This window comes from Plecotus auritus (assembly GCF_963455305.1).
Source record: "Plecotus auritus genome assembly, chromosome: 11".
Taxonomy (NCBI): domain Eukaryota; kingdom Metazoa; phylum Chordata; class Mammalia; order Chiroptera; family Vespertilionidae; genus Plecotus; species Plecotus auritus.
Window position 1 is genome coordinate 591924 of NC_137777.1, and position 23613 is coordinate 615536.

The 23613-nt window shown below is 70.3% G+C and overlaps 1 protein-coding gene across 1 annotated transcript; it reads left to right on the plus strand.

The window, feature by feature from the left end:
• Positions 1 to 8734: 8734 nt before the first annotated feature.
• EPPK1 (epiplakin 1) lies at positions 8735 to 22623 on the plus strand (the record flags this gene model as incomplete). The annotated part of the gene is made up of 1 exon (XM_080646717.1): positions 8735 to 22623. The coding sequence occupies one exon, from the start codon at positions 8735 to 8737 to the stop codon at positions 22073 to 22075; it is 13341 nt and encodes a 4446-aa protein (XP_080502843.1). The 3' UTR covers positions 22076 to 22623.
• Positions 22624 to 23613: the final 990 nt, after the last annotated feature.

A 23613-nucleotide genomic window follows, 5' to 3' on the forward strand; every position in this document is an offset into this window, starting at 1 on the left:
ACCCGCCGGACCGCTCACAGCTGCTGTGTATTTCGAGCCAGCAGTGTCTCTCTCTTTTTAAAATGTATTTGTATTGAGCCGAAACCGGTGTGGCTCAGTGGATGGAGCGTCGGCCTGCGGACTGAAGGGTCCCGGGTTCGATTCCGGTCAAGGGCATGTGCCTTGGTTGCGGGCACATCCCCAGTAGGAGGTGTGCAGGAGGCAGCTGATGGATGTTTCGCTCTCATCGATGTTTCTAGTTCTCTATCCCTCTCCTTTCCTCTGTGTAAAATATCAATAAGAAATATATTAAAAAATAAAATAAAATGTATTTGTATTGATGTCAGAGAGGAAGGGAGAGGGAGACAGAAACATCAGTGATGAGAGAGCATCACGGATCGGCTGCCTCCTGCTCGCCCCCCACTGGGGATGGAGCCTGAAACCCAGGCATGTGCCCGACCCAACCCGACCGGGACCTCCTGGCTCAGAGGCTGATGCTCCGCCCCTGAGCCCCGCCGGCCAGGCCAGGCCGGTTTCTCTCCTTGTGAAGAGCCGGTCTGAGTCGGGTTCTGGTGACTGACAGACGTTGAGGGTCTGCTGGACCTGCCCCATGGCACCCAGTTTAGGGGTGCAGGTTCCTGGGGTCTCAGGTCTCCCAAACCCTCTGGGCGTCTCGGTCGCACAGACACACACTGGTTCTTACCTCGCGCTCTGGCTGCGTCTTCTGCCCATAAATCTGTCTGTTGTCACGAGAACCTCCTCACCTCCACGCACCTCCCCCCTCTCCCCCCCCCCCCCCCCGCCAGTCTATAAGGTGACAAGTCTCTGCCTGAGTCAGCCCCCCCACCCCGGCCTCCCAGCCCCTTCTGCCATGGCTGGGAGCCCCCTCCCCCTCAGCATGAGGGCAGCTGTGCCCTGGTCTCCTCAGCCCAGGCCTGGGGCCGGCAGGTTCCACCCGGCTCCCTCCTGACCCTCCTGGGCCCTCCCGGCTTTCTGCCCCACAGGCTCCCCCACCCAAACCGTGGCTCTGCTCCGGCTCCAGGCCACGGCGGCTGCCGCTAGAGCCAGCTTGTCCACCCAGACCCCGCTTGGGCCACTGCCAGTCTGACATGCCTCAGCGTGCTCACCGGGGGCCGGGCAGGCACTGCCGTGGGGCTCGGCGGGACCGGTTTGGGCTTCACCCGCACGCAGCCTGGTTCTGACAGCGTCCTCCCTGGCTCAGCGCTGCCACGCATGCTGTGGCGCCTGAGGGGTGAGCGCGGTGCGGGCAGGGCCAGGCTGGGCCAGGCCAGAGCCCGGGTGGGGGTGGGAGAGGAGCCGGGGGTGGCACTAGGTCATGTGGGCCTTGGAAAGAGAGGCCCAGGGGGCCCCAGCTGCTGTGCAAGGAGAGGACTCGGAGAAGGGAGAGCCGGGCCGGGGCAGACCCGTGCAAAGGCCCTGTGGCAGCAGGAGGACGAGCCCTGGGAGTACAGTGCACAGGGCGGTGGGCTCAGCACCCCGCTTCCCCTGCCCGTGAGCCGGCTCAGCCTGGGACCTGGCCCAGTGGGGAGGCCGGAGGCGGCCCCCAGTCTGCCCTGTGGTCCCCCGGGGCCCCTGGTCCCTGCTCCCAGTCACGGCCTGGCCAGCCCTGCACAGGCTTGAACAGAAACTGGGTCCAGCCTGGTCTTGGGTGGGAGCGGAACCCGTGGGCTGGGTGTCAGGAGCCAGGGACACCCACGCCCTCCTGAGCAGGAGTGGGGAGCACGGGAGGAGTGGGGAGCACGGGAGGAGAGCTCAGAGTCCAGGACATGCGGGCCGGCGGGTGGGCACGAGGCGGGCCACGTGCCGGCGGGCAGGCCTGCGCTGGAATGCGCCCCTCCCAGCCTGTCGAGGGGCCCACCAGCTAGGTGCTCCCTGGGCTGGAGGTGGGGGTGGGAATGCGGTGGGAAGGGCAGGGTGGGCCCTGCTGTAGTGCCAGCCCCGCCCACAGAGCCACCGCCCACCCAGCTACGCAGTCTGCCCGCCTGCCCCGGCCTGCCCACCCCACCCAGCATTTTCCGATGACACGTTCCCAAGGCAACAGCATCACAACCTGGGAAGGCGAGCCTGGGCAGGGGCGGCCCGAGTGGTCACGGGGGGGGGGGGGGGGGGCAGAGTCTCTCAGCACGAGGGGCCAGTGCAGGCCTCCAGCTCCCCAGAGGCAGGGCACCCCTCCCTGCAGGGCACCCCCCTCCCTGCAGGGCACCCCCTCTCTGACAGGGCACCCCCTCTCTGACAGGGCACCCCTCCCTGCAGGGCACCCCCTCTCTGACAGGGTACCCCTCCCTGCAGGGCACCCCCTCTCTGACAGGGCACCCCCTCTCTGACAGGGCACCCCCCTCCCCAGCAGGGCACCCCTCCCTGCAGGGCACCCCCCTCCCTGCAGGGCACCCCCTCTCTGACAGGGCACCCCCTCTCTGACAGGGCACCCCCTCCCTTCAGGGCACCCCCTCCCCAGCAGGGCACTTCTCCCTGCAGGGCACCCCCTCCCCAGCAGGGCACCCCTCCCTGCAGGGCACCCCCTCCCTGACAGGGTACCTCTCCCTGCAGGGCACCCCCTCCCCAGCAGGGCACCCCTCCCTGCAGGGCACCCCCTCTCTGACAGGGCACCCCCCCCGCAGGGCACCCCCTCTCTGACAGGGCACCCCCTCCCCGCAGGGCACCCCCTCTCTGACAGGGCACCCCCTCTCTGACAGGGCACCCCCCCCGCAGGGCACCCCCTCTCTGACAGGGCACCCCCTCCCCGCAGGGCACCCCCTCCCTGCAGGGCACCCCCTCTCTGACAGGGTACCTCTCCCTGCAGGGCACCCCCTCTCTGACAGGGCACCCCCCCCGCAGGGCACCCCCTCTCTGACAGGGCACCCCCTCCCTGCAGGGCACCCCCTCTCTGACAGGGCACCCCTCCCTGCAGGGCACCCCCTCCCCGCAGGGCAGGCTCCTGGAGGGTCTGGGGCCCAGCCTGGCTTGTCTGCTGGGCGCAGCGTCCACTCCTTTGTAAACACCTTGCTGCGTGGAGCCCACAGGGAGGTGAAGGAAGGAAGGAATAAAGGTCCATGGGTGCCGACCGCCCCGAAAACACATTAGAATCCATGACCCAGGAGGACCGGAGCCCGTGCCTGCGGCTCCCCTCGTCCAGCGCCCAGCGCCCAGCGTCCAGCCCAGTGGCCTGGGAGCAGGGGCTCCGGCTGGAGGAGGGGAGGGTGTGGCCCAGTGTGCAGGCAGGTCCGGGTGCCGGGAAGCCCTGGGTGGGGTGTTGGGGCGCCCAGGGTGGGGTGGCTGAGGAGGCCATGTGAGGCCATGTGGAGGTGGGGGTGCAGCCTGGGTCTCGGGGTGTGGCTGAGGAAGGGTCACAGGAGGAGGTGGGCAGCCCCCGCTTCAGGCAGCCACTGGGGCTCCCCAATGTGTGTGCTGCCTCCCATGCCCTCCGACCCCAGGTCCCCAACTGGGCAGGCTGGGCTCCCCGGCCCTGCAGCAGGGTGGGTGGGCTGGAGGGGCCTGGATGGACCTGGGTGGGAGGGGGTGCCCTGCAGGGAGGGGTGCCCTGCCTCTGGGGGAGCCGGTCCCCCTCCGTGTGTGGAGATAGAAACATCAATGATGAGAGAATCCCTGGTCGGCTGCCTCCTGCACAACCCTTACTGGGATCAGCCTGCAGACGGGCATGTGCCCTGACTGGGAATCGAACCCCGACTTCCTGGGTCATAGGTCGACACTTGACCCTGAGCCACGCCGGCAGGGCTGCAATGACCATATTCCCAAAGAAGGTCCCATTCCGAGGGGCTAGGAGCTTAGGACTTCAACATATGAATTTGGGGGGACCCAGGCCAACCCATAAGAGGGGGTAACCCCGCCGGCTGTGCTGGCCTTCCTCACCCCAACCCTGAGTGCCCAGCCCTGTGGCCTCCCCACTAAGCAGGCCTCCCGGCCACGCTGATGGCCAGCCTGTCCCGTCCCCCTCGCTGGGGACAGCAGGGCCCTCTGATGACGGGGTTCCCGAGGGAGCGGTGGGGCGCACACCCCTGCTGGGCCCTGGCGTCCAGCCCCTGTCCGCTCAGCATCTCCGGGCAGGGAAGGGGAGGACCAGTCATGGGCCCCAGCAGGCGGCGGAGGTGCACCCCCAGGCCCCGGGCCTCCACCCCCAGCCTCCAGCAGCCCCTGCCCAAGAAGATGGGCGCTGGGACGGGCATGAGAGGGGCAGGAACTCGGGGAGAACCGGGTCGCCTCTGAGCCCCAGGTCGAGGGGCTGGGCCCTTGGGGTGAGGCCTGGCCCTCCCTCCCAGACAGAACGAGCCAGCGGGCACAGAGACCCCAGCTCGTCCAGGTCAAGGCCACGGAGGGGCGCACGGAGGGGAGCCGCTGAGGCCACCCTGGCTCAGCCCCGCGCGGGCAATGCAGTTGCGATTTGGAACGCAAAGCCGGGCGCCCCGCGGGTCGCACGTCCAGTACAGACTCCATCCCACGCCGCCCAGGCGCGTGAAAGGCACCGCCTCCCGCCTCCGCCGCCCTCATTCCTGAGCGGTGACTGCGGAGGGTCGAACGGGCGGGGAGGACCCTGCTCCACCGGGGGTCCCTCTCCAACTTGGGGCGCTCACAGACGGCCGGCCACAGGTCCCGCGTGGGGCGTCGCTTCGGCCCCGCGCGGGATTCCCGGGACCTGGCGCCCCACCTGGCTTCGGGGCGCCCCACCCGGCACCTCCCTCAGACGGGGCGGGGCCACCGCGGGGAGGAGCCGAGCGGGTTTAAATCCGTGCGCTCAGGGCGCCGCCGGGAGCGAGCAAGCGAGCGAGCGGAGGGCCCCCAGACGGTACTTGAGCGCAGGTGGGGCGATCGGGGCGCAGGTGGGGCGTCCGGGGCGCAGGTGGGACGTGCGGGCGGGAAGCTCCAGCGAAACCGAATTAAGTGCGCGGCGAGCGGAGCGCGCAGGTTGGGGAGGGGGCGCGGCGGGGGCTGGGCTGCTGCCCATCCGGGCACCTGAGCTCCGCCGACGCGGGTGCGGGCAGGCGGGCGCCCTGCCCCCTCCGGTGGGCCCGGGTCCTGGCAGTGGCCCCAGCCCGGGTGTGGGTGGGGCGCCTGAGGTTCCCCTGGGGCCTGGAGACCGGCTCTGGGGGTCTCGGCAGGACGGTGCGCCTCTCGGTCCCCCCGTAGGACGGGCAGTGGGGTGGGGGCGCATTTGGACAGGAGCCTCCAGGGCACCCGGGGGGGCAGGCATTCAGGCGGCGTGGCTCCTGGCTGGGTGCTGGGGTGCTGGGGTGCTGGGTGCTGACACATCGAGCTGCCCGCTGTCCAGGTGGCGCAGGGGCACCTGGGCGCGGTCACCACGGGACCCTGGAAAGCAGGCGCGGAGGGAAGGGTCGCTGGTCCCGGGCCCCACGCTCCAGGCCCTGCTGCCCCGCCCATCGCCCATGAGGCCGAGAACCTGCGGGGCTATTGATCCCTGTCCATCAGCACCGGGGCGGGCCTTCCGGGAAAAGGTTGTCGTTTCCCGTTCTGGTCTGGCGGCAGGTGGACGCGGCCAGGTAGCTGCCAGCCCCAGGCCTGACGGGACAGAGCCAGCCCCCAGGAATTCACCTGCGCCTCCTCTGGAACCGCCTCCCCTGGTCGCCCGGGCCCCTTCCCTTCTCAGATTCCCTTCGCCTTTATTTATTTATTTATGTATTTTAATGGGGGGGGGGGGGCTCTGCTCCGCCCCCAGCCCCTGCCCCACCGCACCACAGCCACCTCCCTGGGACGCCCGTTTTTTATTTCTGCGACCCTGGGGCCCCCTCATAGGCCCGGGTCTGTCTCTCCCAAACCCTAGACCCCTCCGTCCTGTTGCCGCCCCAGGGTCCCCACCACAGACTCCAGGTACCTGCTCCCGGGCCCTGGGGAAGGAGGCCCAGTCCAGCCGCAGCCCCCACCTCCCACCACCTGTGCCCCTCGGCACCCAGCCCCGCCTTCTCGCCGCAGCACAGCCTCAGGGGTCTGCGCTGGCTGCCAGCTCCAGCCACGGGCCTGGCTGCCCTCCCCCCTACTGGGAGAGCGGTGCCTCTCCTCCTCCTGACCCTTGTCCCTGCCAGCCTCCGGGGACAGGTGCTCTGTTCCAGCCGTCCCAGCAGCCTGTTACCTGACGCTCCTGCCGAGAGGGCGGGGCTGGGTGTCAGCCTGAGAGGAGGCCTCTGGCCCTTCTCGAGGGAACAGAGACCCTGACGGCCTTTTCCCTGGGTCTGGCCTCGGGGAGACGGCGTGCCAAACCCAGAGGGGGCGGAGGCCGCCGTCCACCCGCTTCCATGGCCAGCGCTCCCCTGTGCAGAGAGCCACTGCCCCGAGGGCAGAGCCGGGGTCGGAGCAGAGCTGACCGGAGAGCAGTGGGGTGCTCAGGCCGGCCCCGGGGACGGGAGGGGAAAGCAGGTGGGCAGAGACCAGCTGGCCTGTGAGACAGTCTCGCGCACCCCGAGAAGGAGGCCCGGGCGGCCCTCCGTCCACCACGGTCTGCAGACCCCATCCCTGCGGCCTCTCAGGCCAGGGCAGAGGCACTTGTCTTTTTTTTCTTTTCTTTTCTTTTTCAGAGAGGAAGAGAGAGGGAGAGAGAGGAAGGGAGAGGGAGAGAGAGGAAGGGAGAGGGAGAGAGAGGAAGGGAGAGGGAGAGAGAGAGGAAGGGAGAGGGAGAGATAGGAAGGGAGAGGGAGAGAGAGGAAGAGAGAGGGAGAAAGAGGAAGGGAGAGGGAGAGAGAGAAGGGAGAGGGAGAGAGAGAGGAAGGGAGAGGGAGATAGAAACAGCAATGATGAGAGAACCATGGATTAGTTGCCTCCTGCATGCCCCCCACTGGGGACTGATGAGCCCACAACCCGGGCCTGTGCCCTGACCGGGGACTGGAACCACCACCTCCTGGTTCCTAGGTCGACGCTCAGCCACCCCGGCCACCCCGGCCAGGCTGTGCTTGCCTTTTTGCTGCCAGAACCAGGTAGGGGAGGAGCCGGGGGGGGGGGCCGCTGTCTCCCTGCCAGGCGTCTGCCCACCAGGTCTGTGCCAAGGCCCCACCTCCTCCTGCCGTCAGCAGGGCCCGGTCCCTGTCTCCCTGTGCCCCCCGAGCCCTGGCCTCTGCGAAGGGTGCCCGCCCGCATGGCACCCCTGAGAGAGGAAGCCAGCGGCCGCTCTTCCCTCCAGGGCTCAGCCCCACAGAGGCCTCGGCCCCTCCCGGGTGCTCCCTCGCTGACCCCTCCTCCGGGCAGGACGGCCAAGGCCATGGGCAGGAGAGGGGCCAGGGAGGAGGGGCAACCCCTGAGTAGCCAGCTGGGGAGTGCAGGGCCCAGCACCTCCGAGGGGGGCAGCAGGGTGGCGCCGCCGGGAGGCTGCCAGGCATGTCTGTCGGGGCGGGTGGGTCCTGGTCTGGGGCAGCCTGGCTGGGGGGCGGCTCGGGCTGAGCAGCCTCGAGGCGCTCCGAGTTCACGGGGAAGTGGAGATGAGCAGAAACCTGCCCCACAGACGAGGGTCCCCACGCCCTATGACCTGGAGGTCATGACCCCAAATAGGTTTGTCAGATGTGACAGCCGGATTCCGAGGTCCCGTCAACATAGGCTGTGGCGTGGGGGGCGAGGGGCAGACCTGGGCCTGAGCTTCTCCCCAGACTCGAGGGGGGCGGGGTGTGGGTGTGGGGTTTGGGGAGCCTTCGGAGAGGTGAGGACAGGTGTGGGCGAGTGATCGGAGCGGACGGGGCCGAGGCGGGGGGGGGGGGGAGGAGGGGCCGAGGGTGTGGTTCTGGGGAAGTGGAGAGGGGACGATTCACAGGCCGAGAGGGCGGGCGCTGCCTCCCTGGTGGCTGCGGCTGTCGCAACGGTTGCCACAGCCCGGGTGGCCCAGAACCACAGCAGCACCTTCCCAGCCGGGCCTGGCTGCTCTGGGAAAGGGCGCTTCTGGAATGTGGTGGGTCCGCCCATCTGCCTCCAGCCGGGCGGGCGTGTCCCCGAGTGTCTTTCCAAGGACAGCGGGCCGAGGATCCCGCAGCCCAGCCCCGGGGTGACCTGTCTTAATTGCACCTGCAGAGGCCCCGGCTGGCCGGAGGCCAGGACTGAGCTGTGGTTTGGGGCACCCAGTCTAACCCAGCACGGAAGAGACAGGCCAGACCTGTCCCCGCCGCTCAGGGTGCACCCGGCTCTTGTCTGAGGGGACAGTGGGGGGTGTGGGGGCTGGGCTTGGAGTCAGCTGACCGGGACCCACCGGCTGGAGACTGTGCCTGGCCCTGCCCACAGCCTGCAAGGCCAGCACACGGGCACGGACTCTGGTGTCCCGGACCCCCAGGTGTGCCCAGGTGTGGGCGTAGAGATGCCACACCGAGAAGGGAGCACAGGTCGGGGCGGGGGGGGGGGGGGGCGGAGTAAGACACAGAGCCAGGCTGGGTGGGGGCCTGGGGGGTCACAGGGTGGGGTCAGAGGGTGGAGGAGGGGGATGTGGAGTGTGGGGCTGCGGCCAGCAGGAAGCTGGAGGGAGGGCGTGAGTTTGTAGGTCACTGGGCGAAGGACAGGCTGGAGCTGGTGCCTGTGAACACTGGGTGGTGAGGCCCGACATGGAGGCCTGAGTGTGGCCCGGGGATGGAGGGACCCACCTGGGTGCTGACCCTGTCCCCTGGAGGGCACCCAGAATCTGGGATTAGCCCCCGACTGCCCACCTGGGCCATCCAGGGCCCCTCACGGACCCTTCCACCCTCCGCAGGCAGCAGACACAGCGGATCCCGGAGAGCGAGTCCCACACAGCCAGCCGGGCACCATGAACGGCGACGCTTCTCCTGACGTCCTGGCCGCCAGCGGCACCGAGCCGGCCACGGTCCCCAAGACCACAAAGGCCGTGCCGGAAGCCAGCTCTCCCCCCGGGCCCCAGGCCAGGAGCGTGGCCGGGGTGTTGGTGGAGGCCTCTGGCCGGGCCCTGAGCTTCTACGCGGCCATGAAGCAGGGCCTGCTGCCCGCCGGGCTGGGGCTGGCCCTGCTGGAGGCCCAGGCCGCCACCGGGGGCCTCGTGGATCCTGCGCAGGGCCAGCTGCTGCCCGTGTCCGCGGCCCTGCAGCGGGGCCTGGTGGGCCTGGAGCTGCGGGAGAAGCTGCTGGCGGCCGAGCGGGCCGTCACCGGCTACGCTGACCCCTACGGGGGCGAGAAGCTGCCCCTCTTCCAGGCCATCGGGAAGGAGGTCGTACCCCGGGCTCTGGGGTGGAGCTGGCTGGAGGCCCAGCTGGCCACGGGCGGCCTGGTGGACCCCACCCGGGGTGTGCGGGTGGCCCCGGAGCTGGCCTGTCAGCAGGGCCTCCTGGACCGGGAGACGCAGCGCGGCCTGGCGGAGCGCGCACCGGGCTTCCTGGACCCCAACACGCTGGAGCGGCTGAGCTACCGCGAGCTGCTGGGCAGGTGTGTGCCGGCCCCCGGCACCGGGCTGGCCCTGCTGCCGCTCAAGACCACCTTCCGCACGCTGAGCGGGGCGGCCAGCGTGGCGGAGCTGCTGGAGGCGGGGGTCCTGGACGAGGAGACGGCCCGGGGCCTGCAGGAGGGCCGGCTGGCGGTGCCCGACGTGAGCGCGCGCCCCCAGGTGCAGCGCTACCTGCAGGGCACCGGGGCTGTGGCGGGGGCCGTCCTGCTGCCCGCCGGCCGCAAGAAGAGCTTCTCGCAGGCCGTGGCCGAGCACCTGCTCCCGATGGGCGCCGCGCTCCCGCTGCTCGAGGCCCAGGCCGCCACCGGCACGCTGGTGGATCCGGCCACCGGCCAGCGGCTGTGCGTGGACGAGGCGGTCCGGGCGGGCCTGGTGGGCCCCGAGCTGCACGGGCAGCTCCTGGAGGCCGAGCAGGCGGTGGAGGGGTTCCCCGACCCCTTCAGCGGCTCCCGCCTCCCCCTCTTCCAGGCCATGAAGAAGGGGCTGGTGGACAAAGCCCTGGCTCTGCGGCTGCTGGATGCGCAGCTGGCCACGGGCGGGCTGGTGTGTCCGGCCCGCAGGCTGCGGCTGCCCCTGGAAGCCGCCCTGCGCTTCGCCTGCCTGGACGAGGAGACGCAGCAGCAGCTCTTGCGGGCCGCGGGCTTCTCGGACCCCGGCACGCAGGAGAGCCTCAGCTACGGGCAGCTGCTGGCCCGCTGCGTCACTGACCCCGAGACCGGGCTGGCTTTCCTGCCCCTCCCGGGGGAGGCCCTTGGGGAGGAGCCACGGGGACCCCCGTTCATTGAGCACAGCACCCGGCAGGCCCTGAGCGCAGCCACCACCACCGTCTCCGCGGGCAAGTTCCAGGGCCGGCCCGTGTCGCTGTGGGAGCTGCTCTTCTCCGAGGCCGTGCCCGCGGGGCAGAGGGCAGCGCTGGCCCAGCAGCACCGGGCGGGGGCCCTGTCGACGGAGGAGCTGGCCGCGGTGCTGAGGACCACCCTGGAGCAGGCCGCGGCCGCTGCCAACACCACCTTCTCGGGGCTGCGGGTCCCCGTGACCGCAGGAGAGCTGCTGAAGGCAGAGATCATCGGCCCGGAGGTGTACGAGCAGCTGACACGCGGGCAGACCACGGCCCAGCACGTGGGCAGCCTGGACTCAGTGCAGCAGTACCTGCAGGGCACGGGCTGCATCGCCGGCCTGCTCCTGCCCGGCTCCCAGGAGCGGCTCAGCATTGACGAGGCGCAGAGGAAGGGGCTGCTCAGGCCGGGCACGGCCCTCATCCTGCTGGAGGCGCAGGCCGCCACCGGCTTCATCATCGACCCCAAGGAGAACAAGAGGTACTCTGTGCAGGAGGCGCTGAAGGCCGGCGTCATCGGGCCCGGCGTGTTCGCCAAGCTGCTGTCGGCCGAGCGGGCGGTCACCGGCTACACCGACCCCTACACCGGGGAGCAGATCTCCCTCTTCCAGGCCATGAAGAAGGAGCTGATCGTCCGGGACCACGGCATCCGCCTGCTGGAGGCCCAGATCGCCACGGGCGGCATCATCGACCCCGTGCACAGCCACCGCCTGCCCGTGGAGGTGGCCTACAAGAACGGCTACTTCGACGAGGAGATGAACCTGGTCCTGGCCGACCCGAGCGACGACACCAAGGGCTTCTTCGACCCCAACACGCACGAGAACCTCACCTACATGCAGCTGCTGGAGCGCTGCGTGCGCGACCCCGAGACGGGCCTGTACCTGCTGCCGCTCAGCAGTGCCCAGCCCCAGCTGGCGGACGCGGCCACCCGGCGGGCCTTCCAGAACCTGCTGCTGCCGGGGAAGTACGGGCGGTTCCGGGGACGGCGGGTGTCGGCGTGGGAGCTTATCAACTCCGAGTGCTTCAGCGAGGCCCGGCGGCGGCAGCTCCTGCACAGCTTCCGGCGGCGCGAGGTCTCCCTGGAGCAGGTGGCCACGCGGCTGCAGAGGGAGGCGGCCAGGTGTGCGGACGTCACGCTGCCCGCCCTGCGGGGCCGGGCCACCGCCTACCAGCTCCTGGAGGCCCAGATCATCGACCAGGAGCTCCTGGACCAGCTGCTGGCGGGGACGCTCAGTCTCGAGGCCCTGCTCCGCGTGGACCGCGTCCACGCGTACCTGCGCGGCTCGGGGGCCGTGGGCGGGGTGCTGCTGCCGGCCTCCAACCGGAGGCTCAGCCTCTACCAGGCCATGAAGCAGCAGCTGCTGCGGCCCGGCGTGGCCCTGGCCCTGCTGGAGGCCCAGGCGGCCACCGGAGCCCTGACGGACCCCGACAGCCTGGAGGCCCTGTCGGTGGAGGAGGCTGTGCGCAGGGAGCTGGTTGGGCCGGAGCTGTACGCCCGGCTGCGACGGGCCGAGGGCGCCCTGACCGGCTTCCGAGACCCCTTTTCCGGGGAGCGGGTGTCCCTGTTCCAGGCCATGAAGAAGGGCCTCGTCCGGGAGGAGCAGGCCGCCCGCCTTCTGGAGGCCCAGGTGGCCACGGGAGGGGTCATCGACCCCGCGGGTCACTTCCACCTCCCCCCGCCCGTGGCCGCCGAGCGTGGCTGTATCGACCAGGAGATGGAGGCGGCCTTGTCCAGCTCCCCGGAGACCTTCCCCACGCCCGACGGCCGGGGCCGCACCAGCTACGCCCAGCTCCTGGGGCAGTGTCGGAAGGACGAGGCGTCCGGCCTCTACCTGCTGCCCCTGCAAGAAGGTGCGCCCGCCGGCCCCTCCGAGCAGCAGCTGCGGGAGACCCTGCAGGCCACGCCGGGCGCGGAGGACGGCTCGTCGCTCTGGGAGCTGCTGGCCTCCTGCCACTTCACGGAGGAGCAGCGGCGAGGCTTCCTGGAGGACGTGCAGGTGGGGAAGACCACGGTGCAGCAGCTGCAGGAGGCCGTGCAGGGCTGGGTGCAGGCGGCCAAGCTCCTGGCGCGGGCCCGGGTCACCGTGCCCGGCCCTCGGGGCGAGGTCCCCGCGGTCTGGCTGCTGGACGCGGGCATCATCACTCAGGAGACCCTGGCGGCGCTGACCCAGGGCACGCGGTCGCCCGCCGAGGTGGCCGAGGAGCCCGCGGTGAAGGCCTGCCTGTGGGGCACGGGCGCTGTGGCCGGCGTGCTGCTGCAGCCCTCGGGGACCAAGGCCAGCGTCACCCAGGCCATGCAGGACGGCCTGCTGCCCCCCGGCCTGGGGCGGAGCCTGCTGGAGGCCCAGGCCGCGTGCGGCTCCCTTGTGGACCCCCTGACCAACCAGAAACTGTCCGTAGAAGCCGCGGTCAAGGCCGGGCTGGTGAGCGGGGCGCTGAGTGAGCAGCTCCGGCAGGCGGAGCGGGCCCTGGCCGGCTACACCGACCCCTTCTCCGGGAGCTCCCTCTCGCTGTGGCAGGCCATGGAGAAGGGGCTCGTGTCCCGGCGGGAGGGCCTGCCCCTCCTACAGGCCCAGCTGGCCACAGGGGGCGCCGTGGACCCCGCCCACGGGGTGCACCTCCCCCCGGAGGCAGCCTGCCGGCTGGGCCTCCTGGACGAGCGGACGCTCCAGGCGCTGACCGGGCCGGACAAGGACAACAAGTTCTTCTTCGACCCCGGTAGGCGGGACCGGGTGACCTACCAGCAGCTGAGGGAGCGCTGTGTCCTGGACGCGGACACCGGTCTGTGGCTGCTGCCCCTCCCCCAGGACGTGGCCCTGGAGGTGGACAACCACACGGCCGTGGCCCTGAGGGCCATGAAGGTGCCCGTCGGGGCCGGGAGGTTCAAGGGACTCACCGTGTCCCTCTGGGACCTGCTGCACTCGGAGTACGTGGACGCCCAGAAGCGGCGGGAGCTGGCGGCGCTCTGCCAGTCGGGGCGGGCCACGGCCCTGCGGCAGGTGGTGCAGGCCCTCACCGCCCTGGTCGAGGCCGCGGAGACCCGGCCCGCGCAGGCCGTCTTCCGGGGGCTGCGCAAGCAGGTGTCGGCCGGCGACCTGTTCCGGTCCCAAGTGATCGACCGGAAGACCCTGGACGCGCTGAGCCAGGGCACGAGGACGGCGCAGGAGGTGGCCGCCATGGACAGCGTGAGGACGTTCCTGGAGGGAGGCAACTTCATCGCCGGCGTCCTGGTCCAGGCCACGAAGGAGCGGATGAGCATCTCGGACGCGCTGGCCAGGGGCCTCCTGCGGCCGGGCACGGCCCTGGTGCTGCTGGAGGCCCAGGCGGCCACCGGCTTCCTCATCGACCCCACGGAGAACCGGAAGCTGACCGTGGAGGAGGCCTTCGGGGCAGGGATGTTCGGCAAAGAAACCTACCAGAAGCTGCTGTCGGCCGAGCGGGCGGTCACCGGCTACACCGACCCCTACACCGGGGAGCAGATCTCCCTCTTCCAGGCCATGCAGAAGGAGCTGATCGTCCGGGACCACGGCATCCGCCTGCTGGAGGCCCAGATCGCCACGGGCGGCATCATCGACCCCGTGCACAGCCACCGCGTGCCCGTGGAGGTGGCCTACCAGCGCGGCTACTTCGACGAGGAGATGAACCGCGTGCTGGCCGACCCGAGCGACGACACCAAGGGCTTCTTCGACCCCAACACACACGAGAACCTCACGTACCTGCAGCTGCTGGAGCGCTGCGTGCGCGACCCCGAGACCGGCCTGTACCTGCTGCAAATCGTCAAGAAAGGGGAGACGTACGCGTACGTGGACGAGGCCACCAGGCAGGCTCTGCGGGCGCAGACCGTGACCATGCGGGTCGGCAGGTTCGCCGGGAGGAGCGTCTCCCTCTGGGACCTGCTGACGTCTCAGTACTTCTCGGAGGCGCGGCGGCGGGAGCTGGCCCAGCAGTGGCGTGCCCGGGCCCTGAACCTGCGGCAGCTGCTGGGCATCGTCACCGCCGTCGTGGAGGAGACAGAGGAGCAGCACCAGGCGGTCAGGGTGGCCGGGATCGGCGGGGAGGTGACGGCCGCAGAGCTGTTCAACGCCGGCGTCATCGACAAAAAGACGCTGGACTCGCGGCCTGGGGCCCAGGCCCTCCTGGCGCTGCCGCACGTGAAGGTCGCCCTGGAGGGCAGCGGCTGCATCGCCGGGGTGACTGTCCCCTCCACGCAGGAGGTGCTGAACCTCTACGAGGCCAGCGCACGGGGCCTCGTCCCCACGGGGTTCGCGGCCCTGCTGCTGGAGGCCCAGGCGGCCACGGGATTCCTGCTGGACCCGCGCGGCCACCGGAGGCTCTCGGTGGACGAGGCCGTGGCCGCCGGCCTGGTGGGCGAGGAGCTTCGGGAAAGGCTCCTGGACGCCGAGAAGGCCGCCAAAGGCTACACGGACCCTGACACGGGGGACACGGTCCCGCTGTCCCAGGCCATGGACCGAAAGCTGGTCACGCGGGACGAGGCGCTCCGGCTGCTGGAAGTGCAGGTGGCCACGGGCGGGGTCGTCGACCCACGGCACCACCTCCGGCTCCCGCTGGCCGCGGCCTACGAGCGCGGCTGTCTGCGCCGAGACACCTATGCCCTCGTGTCAGATCAGAAGCACATGAACAAGAGGTTCGTGGACCCCAACACCCACGAGAAGGTGACGTACCGGGAGCTTCAGGAGCGAAGCCGCCGGGAAGAGGGGGCGGGCTGGGCTCTGTTCCCCGTGAGCCGCGACGGGAAGGACGCCACGTACATCGACGAGGCCACGAGGAGGGCCCTGGAGGTGGAGCGGGTGGACGTCCCCGTGGGCAGGTACCGGGGACAGCGGCCGTCCGTGTGGGAGCTGCTGAACTCCGAGTACGTCACGGAGGAGAAGAAGCTGGAGTTGGTGGGGAAATACAAACGGGACACGGCCGAGGCGCTGGGCAAGGTGGTGCAGACCATCTCCGCGATGATTGACGAGAAGGAGAAGGGTGCCAGGCAGCTGTGGTTCCGGGGCATCAGGAGGCAAATCACGGCCAACGAGCTCTTCCAGGCGTCCATCATCACCCGGGAAACGCTGCAGCAGCTGGAGGCGGGACGCAGCACCGTGGAGGACGTGGGCCAGGACGCCGGCGTGAGGCGCTACCTGGAGGGCACGAGCTGCATCGCGGGGGTGCTGGTGCCCGCCAGGGACGAGCCCGGACGGCGCGAGAAGATGAGCGTCTACCAGGCCATGTGGAAGGGCCACCTGCGGCCGGGCACGGCCCTGGTGCTGCTGGAGGCCCAGGCGGCCACCGGCTTCCTCATCGACCCCGTGCACAACCGGCGGCTGTCCGTGGACGAGGCCGTGGCCGCGGGCCTGGTGGGCGGCGAGATCCGGGACAAGCTGCTGTCGGCCGAGCGGGCGGTCACCGGCTACACCGACCCCTACACCGGGGAGCAGATCTCCCTCTTCCAGGCCATGCAGAAGGAGCTGATCGTCCGGGACCACGGCATCCGCCTGCTGGAGGCCCAGATCGCCACGGGCGGCATCATCGACCCCGTGCACAGCCACCGCGTGCCCGTGGAGGTGGCCTACCAGCACGGCTACTTCGACGAGGAGATGAACGCGATCCTGGCCGACCCGAGCGACGACACCAAGGGCTTCTTCGACCCCAACACGCACGAGAACCTCACCTACATGCAGCTGCTGCGTCGCTGCGTGCGCGACCCCGACACGGGGCTCTACATGCTGCAGCTGGCCGGCCAGGGCTCCGTCGTGCGCCAGCTCAGCGAGGAGCTGCGCCGCGCCCTGCACGACGTCCGCGTGACGCTGCCGCCGGGTGCGGGCGGCGCCCAGGGCTGGGACGTCTCGGTCTGGGAGCTGCTCTTCTACCGGGAGGTGTCGGAGAGCCTGCGGCAGGACCTGCTGCTCAGGTACCGGGCGGGCACGCTGACCGCGCAGGAGCTGGGCGCCTCGCTCACCTCGCTGCTGGCCGGGGCCCAGGAAGGGAGCCCGCAGCCGGCCCCGGCCGACCCTCAGCGGGCCCTGAGCGCGGCCACCATGGAGGTGAAGGTGGGCCGCCTGCAGGGGCCGGCCGTGCCCGTGTGGGACGTGCTGGAGTCCGACTACGTGAGCGCCGTCAGCAGGGAGCAGCTGCTGGCCCAGTTCCGCTCGGGGAGGCTGGGCCTGCACGCGCTGACCCGCCGGCTGACCACCATCATCGAGGAGGCCGAGGGGCCCCAGGGCACTGAGCACCAGCAGGGCCACGCCGCCTCCGTCCAGCGGGAGTCCAGCCACCAGGCTGACCCCCAGGCCGACCCTGAGGCCGCCAGGCGCCTCCAGGAGCAGGCTCTGCGTGCGGCCACCATGGAGGTGCATGCCGGGCGATTCCGAGGGCAGCCGGTGTCCGTGTGGGACGTCCTCTCCTCCTCCTACCTGAGCCAGGCCCGCCGCGGGGAGCTGCTGGCCCAGCACGCGGCCGGCACCCTGGCCCTGCCGGGCCTCGTGGCCATCCTCACCCAGGTGGTCACGGAGACGGAGGAGCGGCTCAGCAAGCTGTCCTTCCCGGGCCTGAGGCGCCAGGTGACGGCGTCCCAGCTGGGTGTGTCCCGGGTCCTGGACCCCGAGACCCTGCAGGGCCTGGCCCAGGGCACCAGGAGCCCCCAGGAGGTGATGCAGATGGACTCGGTCAAGCGCTACCTGGAGGGCACGAGCTGCATCGCGGGGGTGCTGGTGCCCGCCAGGGACGAGCCCGGGCGGCACGAGAAGATGAGCGTCTACCAGGCCATGTGGAAGGGCCACCTGCGGCCGGGCACGGCCCTGGTGCTGCTGGAGGCCCAGGCGGCCACCGGCTTCCTCATCGACCCCGTGCGCAACCGGCGGCTGTCTGTGGACGAGGCCGTGGCCGCGGACCTGGTGGGCGGCGAGATCCGGGACAAGCTGCTGTCGGCCGAGCGGGCGGTCACCGGCTACACCGACCCCTACACCGGGGAGCAGATCTCCCTCTTCCAGGCCATGCAGAAGGAGCTGATCGTCCGGGACCACGGCATCCGCCTGCTGGAGGCCCAGATCGCCACGGGCGGCATCATCGACCCCGTGCACAGCCACCGCGTGCCCGTGGAGGTGGCCTACCAGCGCGGCTACTTCGACGAGGAGATGAACGCGATCCTGGCCGACCCGAGCGACGACACCAAGGGCTTCTTCGACCCCAACACGCACGAGAACCTCACCTACATGCAGCTGCTGCGTCGCTGCGTGCGCGACCCCGACACGGGGCTCTACATGCTGCAGCTGGCCGGCCAGGGCTCCGTCGTGCGCCAGCTCAGCGAGGAGCTGCGCCGCGCCCTGCACGACGTCCGCGTGACGCTGCCGCCGGGTGCGGGCGGCGCCCAGGGCTGGGACGTCTCGGTCTGGGAGCTGCTCTTCTACCGGGAGGTGTCGGAGAGCCTGCGGCAGGACCTGCTGCTCAGGTACCGGGCGGGCACGCTGACCGCGCAGGAGCTGGGCGCCTCGCTCACCTCGCTGCTGGCCGGGGCCCAGGAAGGGAGCCCGCAGCCGGCCCCGGCCGACCCTCAGCGGGCCCTGAGCGCGGCCACCATGGAGGTGAAGGTGGGCCGCCTGCAGGGGCCGGCCGTGCCCGTGTGGGACGTGCTGGAGTCCGACTACGTGAGCGCCGTCAGCAGGGAGCAGCTGCTGGCCCAGTTCCGCTCGGGGAGGCTGGGCCTGCCCGCGCTGACCCGCCGGCTGACCACCATCATCGAGGAGGCCGAGGGGCCCCAGGGCACTGAGCACCTGCAGGGCCAAACAGACTCCGGCCAGCGGGAGTCCAGCCCCCAGGCCGACCCCCAGGCCGCCAGGCGCCTCCAGGAGCAGGCTCTGCGTGCGGCCACCATGGAGGTGCATGCCGGGCGATTCCGAGGGCAGCCGGTGTCCGTGTGGGACGTCCTCTCCTCCTCCTACCTGAGCCAGGCCCGCCGCGGGGAGCTGCTGGCCCAGCACGCGGCCGGCACCCTGGCCCTGCCGGGCCTCGTGGCCATCCTCACCCAGGTGGTCACGGAGACGGAGGAGCGGCTCAGCAAGCTGTCCTTCCCGGGCCTGAGGCGCCAGGTGACGGCGTCCCAGCTGGGTGTGTCCCGGGTCCTGGACCCCGAGACCCTGCAGGGCCTGGCCCAGGGCACCAGGAGCCCCCAGGAGGTGATGCAGATGGACTCGGTCAAGCGCTACCTGGAGGGCACGAGCTGCATCGCGGGGGTGCTGGTGCCCGCCAGGGACGAGCCCGGGCGGCACGAGAAGATGAGCGTCTACCAGGCCATGTGGAAGGGCCACCTGCGGCCGGGCACGGCCCTGGTGCTGCTGGAGGCCCAGGCGGCCACCGGCTTCCTCATCGACCCCGTGCGCAACCGGCGGCTGTCCGTGGACGAGGCCGTGGCCGCGGACCTGGTGGGCGGCGAGATCCGGGACAAGCTGCTGTCGGCCGAGCGGGCGGTCACCGGCTACACCGACCCCTACACCGGGGAGCAGATCTCCCTCTTCCAGGCCATGCAGAAGGAGCTGATCGTCCGGGACCACGGCATCCGCCTGCTGGAGGCCCAGATCGCCACGGGCGGCATCATCGACCCCGTGCACAGCCACCGCGTGCCCGTGGAGGTGGCCTACCAGCACGGCTACTTCGACGAGGAGATGAACGCGATCCTGGCCGACCCGAGCGACGACACCAAGGGCTTCTTCGACCCCAACACGCACGAGAACCTCACCTACATGCAGCTGCTGCGTCGCTGCGTGCGCGACCCCGACACGGGGCTCTACATGCTGCAGCTGGCCGGCCAGGGCTCCGTCGTGCGCCAGCTCAGCGAGGAGCTGCGCCGCGCCCTGCACGACGTCCGCGTGACGCTGCCGCCGGGTGCGGGCGGCGCCCAGGGCTGGGACGTCTCGGTCTGGGAGCTGCTCTTCTACCGGGAGGTGTCGGAGAGCCTGCGGCAGGACCTGCTGCTCAGGTACCGGGCGGGCACGCTGACCGCGCAGGAGCTGGGCGCCTCGCTCACCTCGCTGCTGGCCGGGGCCCAGGAAGGGAGCCCGCAGCCGGCCCCGGCCGACCCTCAGCGGGCCCTGAGCGCGGCCACCATGGAGGTGAAGGTGGGCCGCCTGCAGGGGCCGGCCGTGCCCGTGTGGGACGTGCTGGAGTCCGACTACGTGAGCGCCGTCAGCAGGGAGCAGCTGCTGGCCCAGTTCCGCTCGGGGAGGCTGGGCCTGCCCGCGCTGACCCGCCGGCTGACCACCATCATCGAGGAGGCCGAGGGGCCCCAGGGCACTGAGCACCAGCAGGGCCACGCCGCCTCCGTCCAGCGGGAGTCCAGCCCTCAAGCCGACGCAGAGGCCGCCAGGCGTCTCCAGGAGCAGGCTCTGCGTGCGGCCACCATGGAGGTGCATGCCGGGCGATTCCGAGGGCAGCCGGTGTCCGTGTGGGACGTCCTCTCCTCCTCCTACCTGAGCCAGGCCCGCCGCGGGGAGCTGCTGGCCCAGCACGCGGCCGGCACCCTGGCCCTGCCGGGCCTCGTGGCCATCCTCACCCAGGTGGTCACGGAGACGGAGGAGCGGCTCAGCAAGCTGTCCTTCCCGGGCCTGAGGCGCCAGGTGACGGCGTCCCAGCTGGGCGTGTCCCGGGTCCTGGACCCCGAGACCCTGCAGGGCCTGGCCCAGGGCACCAGGAGCCCCCAGGAGGTGATGCAGATGGACTCGGTCAAGCGCTACCTGGAGGGCACGAGCTGCATCGCGGGGGTGCTGGTGCCCGCCAGGGACGAGCCCGGGCGGCGCGAGAAGATGAGCGTCTACCAGGCCATGTGGAAGGGCCACCTGCGGCCGGGCACGGCCCTGGTGCTGCTGGAGGCCCAGGCGGCCACCGGCTTCCTCATCGACCCCGTGCGCAACCGGCGGCTGTCCGTGGACGAGGCCGTGGCCGCGGACCTGGTGGGCGGCGAGATCCGGGACAAGCTGCTGTCGGCCGAGCGGGCGGTCACCGGCTACACCGACCCCTACACCGGGGAGCAGATCTCCCTCTTCCAGGCCATGCAGAAGGAGCTGATCGTCCGGGACCACGGCATCCGCCTGCTGGAGGCCCAGATCGCCACGGGCGGCATCATCGACCCCGTGCACAGCCACCGCGTGCCCGTGGAGGTGGCCTACAAGCACGGCTACTTCGACGAGGAGATGAACGCGATCCTGGCCGACCCGAGCGACGACACCAAGGGCTTCTTCGACCCCAACACGCACGAGAACCTCACCTACATGCAGCTGCTGCGTCGCTGCGTGCGCGACCCCGACACGGGGCTCTACATGCTGCAGCTGGCCGGCCAGGGCTCCGTCGTGCGCCAGCTCAGCGAGGAGCTGCGCCGCGCCCTGCACGACGTCCGCGTGACGCTGCCGCCGGGTGCGGGCGGCGCCCAGGGCTGGGACGTCTCGGTCTGGGAGCTGCTCTTCTACCGGGAGGTGTCGGAGAGCCTGCGGCAGGACCTGCTGCTCAGGTACCGGGCGGGCACGCTGACCGCGCAGGAGCTGGGTGCCTCGCTCACCTCGCTGCTGGCCGGGGCCCAGGAAGGGAGCCCGCAGCCGGCCCCGGCCGACCCTCAGCGGGCCCTGAGCGCGGCCACCATGGAGGTGAAGGTGGGCCGCCTGCAGGGGCCGGCCGTGCCCGTGTGGGACGTGCTGGAGTCCGACTACGTGAGCGCCGTCAGCAGGGAGCAGCTGCTGGCCCAGTTCCGCTCGGGGAGGCTGGGCCTGCCCGCGCTGACCCGCCGGCTGACCACCATCATCGAGGAGGCCGAGGGGCCCCAGGGCACTGAGCACCAGCAGGGCCACGCCGCCTCCGTCCAGCGGGAGTCCAGCCCTCAAGCCGACGCAGAGGCCGCCAGGCGCCTCCAGGAGCAGGCTCTGCGTGCGGCCACCATGGAGGTGCATGCCGGGCGATTCCGAGGGCAGCCGGTGTCCGTGTGGGACGTCCTCTCCTCCTCCTACCTGAGCCAGGCCCGCCGCGGGGAGCTGCTGGCCCAGCATGCGGCCGGCACCCTGGCCCTGCCGGGCCTCGTGGCCATCCTCACCCAGGTGGTCACGGAGACGGAGGAGCGGCTCAGCAAGCTGTCCTTCCCGGGCCTGAGGCGCCAGGTGACGGCGTCCCAGCTGGGCGTGTCCCGGGTCCTGGACCCCGAGACCCTGCAGGGCCTGGCCCAGGGCACCAGGAGCCCCCAGGAGGTGATGCAGATGGACTCGGTCAAGCGCTACCTGGAGGGCACGAGCTGCATCGCGGGGGTGCTGGTGCCCGCCAGGGACGAGCCCGGGCGGCACGAGAAGATGAGCGTCTACCAGGCCATGTGGAAGGGCCACCTGCGGCCGGGCACGGCCCTGGTGCTGCTGGAGGCCCAGGCGGCCACCGGCTTCCTCATCGACCCCATGCGCAACCGGCGGCTGTCCGTGGACGAGGCCGTGGCCGCGGGCCTGGTGGGCGGCGAGATCCGGGACAAGCTGCTGTCGGCCGAGCGGGCGGTCACCGGCTACACCGACCCCTACACCGGGGAGCAGATCTCCCTCTTCCAGGCCATGCAGAAGGAGCTGATCGTCCGGGACCACGGCATCCGCCTGCTGGAGGCCCAGATCGCCACGGGCGGCATCATCGACCCCGTGCACAGCCACCGCGTGCCCGTGGAGGTGGCCTACCAGAACGGCTACTTCGACGAGGAGATGAACGCGATCCTGGCCGACCCGAGCGACGACACCAAGGGCTTCTTCGACCCCAACACGCACGAGAACCTCACGTACCTGCAGCTGCTGCAGAAGGCTACTCTTGACCCTGAGACTGGCCTGTTACTGCTTTCTCTGTCTTTAGAGTGAATGGACTCTTTATGTGGTGGAATGTTAACTCTCAAAAATATCCTACTCTACAAGGTTTTAAAATATCCTTTAATGAGGTTTCACTTAGTTTTTAATAAATATATATATATGTATTTTTTATTTAATAGAGAGGAGAGGGATAGTGAGATAGAATCATGGATGAGTGAGAAACATTGGTCGTCTGCCTCCCACGATCCCCCTACTGGGTATGGGGTGGGCACCCCTGCACCTGGGAGCCACACTGGCTGGGTAGCACAGTGTTAAATCCTTCTGGTAACATTGTTTACTTACCCTTGCCCTCCGGTCCTCTGTATTTTTCCTTTGCTTGGAGAGAGGCCTGTTCCCTGGCCACGTTCACCCTGGCGAACCCCGTGTTCTCCCTTGTCGTTCTGTTTTTATTTCTCAGAATATTGGCAGGTGGCCACCCCGGATAGACTCTGCCACGCTGGGAACAAAGGACTCTTTTCTTCTTAGATCCTCAGCCCAGTCACCCCGAGGTGCATGCATCACTTTGTGTTTTCTGATTTTTATTAAAAGCATTTCTTTCCATTATGAAGTCAGTGTGCCTTTTGTGTGCTAATTCATCCCCCATCAGTTCCTGTTTCGCTACCTCACTCGTTACTCCCACTTTGCGGTCCACCTGCAGAGCCGTCGCCCCCTCTCCCGCCAGGGAGTGCGCAAGGAATGAATGCCCAGGTCCCCGGTGACCCTAGGAGAGCAAGGCAGGCGAGCAGGCTGCCCCAGACCCCCCCCACTCTGGGGCCACCCTAGGGGGAAGCCCAGACACCACCGGGTTCCGGGCTGTTTGTGACAGGAGTGCAGTGGGCTAGGGGAGAACGCGAGGCTCTAAGAGCTGGGCTGGGTCGGTTCCAGGACCCCCAGCCCGGCCTGCCCGGCCCGGCCCGCTGGCTGCAGTGCCCCGGGGAAGCCGGGAGGGACGCGGCTCCGCCCCGCCTCCTCCAGAGAGGCCTGGGGGCGGGGCCTAGAGTGGGGCGTATCCGGGGCGGGGCCGTGGCGCGGGTGGGTGTGGCCTAGGCTGGGGCGGGCCTGAGCAGTAAGGCGGCCTGACATTAGCCACGATGGGCGGGGCAGGACTTCATAGGGGCGGGGCTTCATGCCAGGCGGGATCGCGGGGCGGGGCTTAGCCCGCGGGGGACCGGGGGACCGGGAGGGGGTGGGTCGAGACCAGGCCTTGTGTGGGGCGGGGCTTAAGCGTGGGCGTCCGGCCGGGACGGGGACCGCGGGGAAGGGTCTTCAACGCAGAACGGTGAGGCCTACGCAGGGGCGTGGCCTTGTCCTGTGTGGGCGGGGCCTTGTGGGACGGAGCTAATTGGGGCGGGGCTTTACGTCGGGCGGGGCTCAAGGATCGGGGCTGCCGGGGCAGGGGCCGGCCTTCACCCGGGATGGACAGGACTGGGCCGGGGCGCGGCCTCCTGTGGGGCGGGGCCTGTGATCGGGCGTGGCTCCAGGGCGGGGGCTCGCCGGGGCGGGGCTGTGGACGCCGACAGGCGGGGCCTTCTCGCGCGCTGCGCGGGCTC